General features: G+C 34.7%; 1 protein-coding gene across 2 annotated transcripts; it reads left to right on the forward strand.

Moving 5' to 3' along the window:
• The first annotated feature begins 1,392 nt into the window (after positions 1–1,392).
• LOC149076293 (defensin-1-like) lies at positions 1,393–7,801 on the forward strand. Of its 2 annotated transcripts, none has more exons than XM_089243852.1 (3): positions 1,393–1,588; positions 4,507–4,580; positions 7,554–7,801. In XM_089243852.1, the coding sequence occupies exons 2-3, from the start codon at positions 4,529–4,531 to the stop codon at positions 7,688–7,690; spliced, it is 189 nt and encodes a 62-aa protein (XP_089099978.1). In that variant the 5' UTR covers positions 1,393–1,588; positions 4,507–4,528; the 3' UTR covers positions 7,691–7,801. The 2 variants fall into 2 exon arrangements, with proteins under 2 accessions (XP_089099978.1, XP_089099975.1); XM_089243849.1 differs by having other exon boundaries at positions 1,397–1,619.
• The last annotated feature ends 971 nt before the right edge of the window (positions 7,802–8,772 follow it).

Here is an 8,772-nt window from a genome sequence, read left to right on the forward strand (position 1 = left end):
TTCCACGCATACAAAATATACGAACTATCCATAAATTATTAAGCTTAAACTATTCAGTAAAATGTCTTTGGATTGTGTATTATAAGCAAACAAAAAAAAATAGATATGTTTGAAAATTTGTGAGAAGAATATATTTATATGACGACTATCACTAATTTTGAGAGTCATAATTGTGGTAATATAATAGAAAAGGTACGTTGCGACGATCAAAATTATGGGAATGTCCATGAACGGCCATATATAGGATGATTCAGAAAAGATGGGAAAAACTTTAAGAAGTGAGAGTACACACCAATGCAAACAATTATTATCAAAGAATGAATGGTCTAACATGAAACGCAAACGCACTAGCGCGTTTCGAAACGGCCGTTCCGCAAACGTTAAAACGACATTCCTGTTGAAATTTATCGGGAAATAAAAACGCCATGCATGCAAATGTAACCTGGGCAAAAAGAAACCGCATGCAAATCTGCGTTATAGTGAATAAAAGGCGCGGGCGCCACCCTGTGAAGATATTCGAGCGGGCAACCGTTCTACCAGTTGTAGCGTATGGGATAATGTCGCAATTGATCTGAATCACCCTGTATATAAAATTTACCCTGTGTAGAAAAGTTCCTTGACCGCGAGCGGGGTAAGAATATTACATATCTGGTCCAGGAACAAAAAGTTTGTGCAACCCTAATCTATGGCATCTTAGTCTCATCAGTGAGGCGATAATATTAATTGAATGAACTGCTCAGCGATAATTCATAATTTCCATAATTGGATCCAAAAATTTTATAGGTGACGTGATTTCTTCCAATTAAGATCGATTGAACCTTAATTACCGAAAAGAACTGGGGATATTTTTATATTTAATGATGATTTTATCTATTTAATGAAAGTTTATATAATGTGCCGCCTTCTTTATGAACCGACTAATGTATAATCTTCTAATATCTCACCGATATATGTCATATAAAATCAATATGAAATGAAAAAGATTAAAATAATTACTTGAACCAGGATTTCCTAATCAATCGTGATTCAAATAAACCTCATGTTACAACAATTCTTGCCATTGAAAAATAAATATAAAAAAGTTAATATATCAACAAGTGACCTTCAAATGATGTATGAATAGGATGTTCAAAGGAAATGAAAGCCATATTTCCTTCTATTTCATTTTCTTCTTTGAAACGGCGCTATTGCTTCGCATTTCGGCTAATCTGAACACAATAGGAAGAAGAAAGTACGTGTAAAATGGAGTAATAAAATCGGACTGGAAAATGACCATGATTTAACCTCATCATGTGATTGCAATGAGTAATAAAGATAATAATAAGAAAAATAATAATTCTGGATTTCCCTACGTATGCGTGTCTTACCGATGGGTTCGTAAAGTCTTTGTATTGGCGGAAAGCAAGCGGAAATGAAAACGGAAGAAGCAATTCTGGGGAAATAAACAAGCGGGTTATCTCAAAAAACGAAACTACGATAACTTGAGGCTTTCCTAATAGTTAAGCAATAGGTTTCGTATACGACTACTGTTTAGACATGTGTATATATACTCGTATTCATTATTAATCACGATAAAACATCACACAAAGTAAGTTTTTACCAATCGTTTTCCGTCTCGGGTATGTTCGAAAATATTTTTCTGCTTTATTATACTTAAAATAGTTTAAAAATATTTTACGAATCTTTAATATAGGTGTCTTTTCACTAATTATTTGTTATTGTTAAACTACGATTATCATCATTTTTCTGGAGGTATACAAATGTAGATAGATTATGTGTTATTATTTATAAAAGTGTTTCCCAACTCGTTGTTCGCGGACCCCTTGGGGTCCTCGAGTGTAACGTATAAGGAATATATAAATTGTAAGGGGTCAGCGGTACCATTTTCACTCCCTACCATTGTATGAATGATACATCTAGTTTTCTTAAATTATAATTCATTACATCAATTTTTTAAATGAAAATTACACAAACTACAGTATATACATCGATTTTATGGAGGGGGTTGCTCCAAATTGACCTTCGCTGCAGTGGAGGGGGGAATTCCGAGAAAAATTGACATTTATTATTGGCGGGGAGGGGGGGGGGTCCGCGCATCATCAAAAATAGTTGGGGAATATTGATTTATGCTATTATTTTATTAGAGTGGGATAAGTAACCATATACTGAAAGATTACAAGTATTCTCGACATTTAACGGAAATTCAAAGAATCTGATATGAAATTTAGTATATTTATATTTTTAACATGCTGTATTGCCCCGTATTAGATGCCACGCCAGGAAACAGTGACCTGTTACCAGCATGCAGAGAGTATCCCTATTTTTTGGGATTTTAGTCATAGATTACGGAAAATTACTAACTATCTGGAATAAAAGAATCTATCAAAAATTTACAGATTTTAAGCTTGTCTCTTCTCTGAAAGTTAATGATCTTTCGTATTTTACTAAGTTAGAGATATTTCAAATTTCACGTTTGCTTTTGCTATTATAAGTTTTATTATACAGTATTGCAAAGATCAGATATCCAAGCACATTTCGTTCTGGTGAATTATATGACCTAAATGAGAAAAACTGGTAGAGAGCGGAGTTTTTTTTTTATCATGTTTTTGATATATGAACAAACAGAACAAATAATTAAAGAATCACACCACATGGTATTGTAATCATATTTATTTCAATCTCTGATCATGCAAAAAAATACGCGCAAAACACGGTAGTCTAACTGAATTTCTAACTGGAGGTAATCAGATTAGTCATCTGTAAACTCTTAATTTTCATTAGCATTATCAAATCCCTGGACAAAACACGTTCGCTACAGTGTACAGTGAAAATAATTATATGCATATTTTTTTCCGATTTACTTATGTATTCAGTATTTAATATACAACCTCTGACAATAAAGTTCGGTGAATGAAGTCAGAACGGCCGATCTGGCAACACTGGTGAAGCAAAACGCTGCACATGCGTAGCGGCAGGTGTTGACCATTTGCCGCCACCGTTGTTCAGTTGAGTGTCGTTTGTGTTCCGTGAAAGACTTGTTTTACAAAGTGCTTGTTTAGTGCGTTGGTTCTTAACTGAGAACAGGAAAATGAACGAATAAAAGATCACTGAGGATGAGTCCTGGTGTCTCAGGTACGACCCTGAAATGAAACGGCAAACCATGGAATGGCGTTCTCCTGCATCAACTCGTCGGAGAAAGGTCACAGCAGAAAAATCACGCATCAAAACGATGCTAATCACCTTTTTTGATAGTCAAAGCATTATCCACAAGGAATTTCTACGTGAGGGAACGACGATGAATGCTGCGAGGTACATTGAAATTTTGACCCGTTTCATGAAACGTCTACGCAGGGTACGACCTCAGTACGCACAACAGGGTTCATGGTTTCTTGTTCACGACAATGCTCGCCCTCACACAGCCAATGTCGTCAAACAGTTCCTGGATAAAAAGGGGGTGGTGCAAATTGAACATCCACCATACTCGCCAGATCTCAATCCTCCAGACTTCTTCCTATTCCCACGACTCAAACTCGCTTTGAAAGGAAAGAGATTTGACGATATTCCTGACATCCAACGAAACGTGACGAGGCTTTTGAACTCCATCCTAAAAGAAGACTTCTTGCAAAGTTTCCAGGATATGTATAGGAGATCTCAGCGGTGCAATAGTAATGGGAGGTGACTATTTCGAAGGACATTAAGGTAACTTTCGTTAACATTTCATCTACGTTAATGTTACAGGACTATTCACCGAACTTTATTGTCAGAGGTTGTACATTAATAACGGTCATATGGATGTACATGTGATCCTTATCGAACATCGCTTTACCCGGCGTACAATGAATGGGCCAGCCTACAACATCCAAAAAGCTCGTTTCCCATATTTTTAAAGGCATGCCATCTAATATGGAAGAATACGATATAAGTTTCAGTAAATATCGTAATGAAAAGTAACTAGCAGTTTATTTCTTTGTGACTCGTTTTCAAACGACTTTGAGAACTGATATGATAAATTTATTTTTCGAAAAATTCCAACATTGTTGATAGAGACGTGCTCTTATTTCCACGAGATGAAAAATGTTCATATACGTATGTTGTGAAAATCAGGGGATGTAACTAAGGTAGAGAGACAGCAAATGCTCCCATAGGCGAGAGCTTCAGAGTGCCTCAGGTAAACTTATTACATATAGAGAAACTAACATGCGACCTTAAGATGTTAATCTTTTCTGGATCCTCTGCAGCTTATGGTGAGAACTATGGTGGAAAATGTATTTTAATTCAGGAAATACTCATTATTCCTGTGTTTATAATGAACAAAACTTGAAGCTGTCAAATTCAGTTTATTTCATTGAAAAACAAGTCAAGAATACTGAAAACTTAATTGTCGTTACTCGTGGTTTGAAACAAAAAATAGCAAAAATCTATTATTATTGTACTTGCTTTAACAAATAACTTTTGGTATTTATTTTACTGTATGTTTTGATATCATCATATTTTTCATTCAATCAGCTCGTGATAAAGAATCATCGTAATGAAAGTTGCATTCGCTCTTCTTTTGGTTGGCCTGCTGTTCTGTACATTCGGTAATTCTTCATATCTTATAAAATTTCTACTACAAAATAGTGATATCAGTTCATCGTAGACACATTTTAGATGAGTGACTGACAGAGTGAGTTTGAGTGAATGTTAAAGAGTGACTGATCGTCATGTAAAGGTGGTCATCCACTGGAAGTTACTAAGAGTGGTAACAGTCGCGTTTATGAGCAAGACTACCGTAACAGAGCTAACGCACGTGACTTGTTCTCACTCGCAGTAGCTTTCAGTAGGTGACTAGCCTTATACAATCTTGCCGCTGATCGAAATCACGGATGATGTTTCATTTGGGTATTGCAATTACTGTTCCAAAAAATGGAACGGACCGATATCATAACATGGGAAAAATTCTATTTTGTTATGGGGACTTCGGATAATGTTATCATTTTTCTTCCATTTATTTTTGTTTTGCGCATCCTCTGAAGCTAAGGTATAAACAAACTTACTTTCTCCCCTGTGAGTTATCGTTATTAACCAGCAAAACCATGTAGAAGGGCTAGAAGGTGTTCTCCTCTCCCTCTCTTATTGACGAATATTTCCGTACTTAACTTCCCAAGCGGTCCGTAGTATTCGCCGTGATCCATGTACGCGCTGAGTTGTTTTTACAATGGCCTTCTTATAGTGAATATAAAAATATGACGCGGGAAAATAACCATTTTCCTTTTTTGGTTCTTGATCAGTTTCTTTCAGTTGACCGGATTCAAATTTATTTTATCCGAGAGGTTTTTCTCTTTTGGGATCTATAAAACGTATTATACATTGAAAAGTGTCGTAATTTCATGGCATGCATTAGAAAGTTCCCATGAAAAATGCAAGACTTTAGCTTAAAGGCAAAAAAAAGTCCCGTTTTAGAATTAAAAAGAAATTGGAACAATTAACGATTTCTTAGCCAATCGTATAGGAAAGAAAAACAGAGTGTTACCAATAACCGTATACCATACATACCGCGCAACCATACGGGATGTATAGCGGGCCTATGTACTTGAAAACGGGATTTCAACTAAGGAACATAAGTACAATACGATATAAGTGCATTCTCAGATTTTACTAACAACGCAGTTTAATTTAAAATATCTCAACAACAGCATACGCGTTTGATAGCAAAACATGACAATTTGCTTCTCGATGTAATCCCTCTACAACGATATTTTTCCTTGCTCCGCAGACAGTTGTTATATCCAGGTTTCACTGCATATAGTTTATTTCACATAAAATAAATGTGGGAGGTTCTCCCCGAAATATGTTTGAAATTATTTTTCGGATAATCTGAGTTTCCAGTAATCCGAGGTAGTTTCGGTCCTGTTCACCTCGGATTATCGAGACTCTGCTGTAAGTATCGAGTTAAAATATTTTATGAATAAAGTTCGAAGTTAGTTTAAAGAAATTAAATAATTAAATAAAAAAAGGAGAGGAAATTCCAATTCAATATATCAATTCAAAACTTACTTTTTGTTTCGCATCGATTCATTGTCCCTGAGTTCCAATATTAGTCAATAATCATTATTGGATTTCTTAGATAATGCGTATTGACTTAAAATGAAGGATCGACAAATTTCCATCAACGTTTCTAATTTCACTTTTTTGGTAATTTTAGATAAAAAATATAAAAAAAGACATATAAAATTCAATACTCAATTCATAAAAATGCTTGTTCTTTTGAGTATCTTCTCCCTTACTGAGCAATTGTTACTGTTATTATTTCCGGTTTTTCGAATTGATAAAATCTTCACGTTCTCTTTGGTACGTAATGGACAAGTTAGGAAATATGAACGAATGAAATTTCAAAATAGGATGAAAATCGAGCTGGTGTTGATAAATACGGCAATTATGTTCATTAAGAATCGAAACTAATCGATTTCTTTCAACGTACGTTCTCATAGTGTTAATTTTATATTTTGAGTGAAATTCAAAAATGCATGCGCCTTACTCGTAGATGAGAAAATTCAGCGCTATGTAGGGGAGAAAAATGTGCTTATTTATTGAACTCTGAAATTTTCAGAAAAAACAAATGAAATTAAGGCAGCGTTTCTCAACCTTCCAAATCCAAGGACCAGTAAAGTGCCTGAAAAAAAAATCGACGCACTATCCGTGTCCTGTAGTACGGGACAGTCCTGTTTTCTGATTTTTTTTATGCGTTTGAGAATCACCAGTTTTGTCAACAATGCTTATTTAAATTTATAATGCTTACTAAAACCATGAATAAACAGCGTTTTCATAATCATCATGATAATTATGGCTATAAATACAAATATTAATTGTACGTATGTGTCAGGTTCAACATTTTGTGCCTCTATTTTTCAGCTGTTTTAGCTACAATTAGTGATTTTGCTGACTTATGGCAACATTTTTGATGACAATTGGTGACGTTCCATGTTTTACTGTATATTCAAGATCCTAGATCCCTTATTTTTCTCAATGAAATATGGTCACCTATTCATTTGAATGTTTTTTTTCAGCAAATATATTTTCGTTTACTGTGATTTCTGGCAGCTGTTTTTACTTCCCCATTCTTCACCCGAGTTTTTTTTTCAGTAATTAGCGAATTTGTCATAAATTACATCTTTTGACTGCAATCTGTGATGTTAAGATTTAAGATCGCAAAACCTTATTCTAGATCGCAATTTTTCGCATTTTCCTTGATGAGGTATGGCAAACCTAAGTATGAAGATACAATTTTTATTTGAACTTACATGGATGTAAGTGATATCAATTACAACAATTGAATAATATTTCATTCAGTTGGAATCGAATTATCAAGTCCGGCTGCGGACACCCTATCCCATCGTCGCTGACACCTCTGGTCAGACTCAACCATAGGTTCAGAAGCGTTGTATTAGAATCAAAATAAGAAATATCATTAGTTTTTTCTGCAATTCTGTTATAATTTGCACAATGAATGAATGAATATGAATTCTATTAATGTGAGTTTCACAAAATAAATATTTTATGATTTATATTCTCAGCTACAGAGTTTGCAGAAGCTGGTTTTGGTTGTCCTTTCAATCAAATGCAATGTCATCGCCACTGCCGGAGCATTGGGCGTCGTGGAGGTTATTGTGGAGGTAGTTTGAAACTTACTTGCACGTGCTATAAAAAGTAGCCCGCAAAACTACCAGCTCTGAAACTGCAAGAAAGGCATTTGCTAAGGCATTTTTCGAGAAATGTGACATATGTATACTTGTGACAAAATAAATTTTTTTTTCTGTCTTTTATTGATTTGTAAATATTTTAATGAAGAAATTTGGTAAAAGAAAAAAGCAAAAGAATTAAAATTTACATGAATTCAATTTTTTTCAATCTTTTAGAAAAAAATATTATATTTTGAAATGAAACTACATCCGACATGAAAACATTCATTTCTAATTAAGATCTTGATTTTTTGAACAAGAATATCATCATGAGAAATGTTGCATTGACTCTTGTATTTGAAATATCACCATTTTCGCTCACTACAAAAATTTTATAACGCACGAAATTTTCTAGTGAAACGCAAGACAAAGAAAAAACAAAATAAATTTTCTATAAACTACACACTTTTCTTGGAAAAAAAACTATTTCATCTTTCCTCATGTAAGACCAGCGTATGTGGGTGACGTCTCATTTGAAACTAAGAAGAATGCAAAACGAGTATTTTGCAAGATGATGCTTGGTTCACACTTGGCCGATACAGCCGCAACATTTCCAATGGTATTGCTGTAGTATAGGTTTAGTGAAGCAGTTCTTTACCGGGTGATGTCCGCATCCTTGCGGGTGCGAGAAAGCATTTTTCGGGGTACAAGATGAAAAAAAATTACAACATGTTGACTCATTATTCGCAAAAATGTAAATGATGATAGAAATTAAATTTTTTGATTCTTAAAAACTAGGAACTCCAGCTGCTGGTCACAACTCAGACATGATTGTCAGGGGGCTTCCTAGTTTGGTCATAGAAATCCACTAACAGTCCTGTTATAAATGCACTTATTGTGCCACTTGTTTCACCATTTTCACATGGGTGGCGATGGTGATCCTGTTGCTGATTTTGGGTCGCGACTGGAAAAGGTTAAGGACCCCTGACTTAGAGGATAACCTGTACATTGTTGTGCCGGCTGGAATTAATAAGTGAAGAACAATTCCTTAAAAAAGTTCTCCCCAATTTTGTAAAATTTTAAAGAAACGTTAGCTTTTTATTTTAGTTTCTGA

Source organism: Pholcus phalangioides, unplaced genomic scaffold (genome assembly GCF_987345545.1).
Source record: "Pholcus phalangioides strain wild (caught in Gottingen) unplaced genomic scaffold, Ppha-v1.0 ptg000015l_1, whole genome shotgun sequence".
Classification (NCBI taxonomy): Eukaryota; Metazoa; Arthropoda; class Arachnida; order Araneae; family Pholcidae; genus Pholcus; species Pholcus phalangioides.

Coding starts and splice junctions, on each gene's coding strand:
- LOC149076293 (XM_089243852.1), top strand. CDS start 4,529: ATGAAAGTTGCATTCGCTCTTCTTTTGGTTGGCCTGCTGTTCTGTACA. Junction 4,581..7,553: donor CCTGCTGTTCTGTACATTCG/GTAATTCTTCAT, acceptor TTATATTCTCAG/CTACAGAGTTTGCAGAAGCT.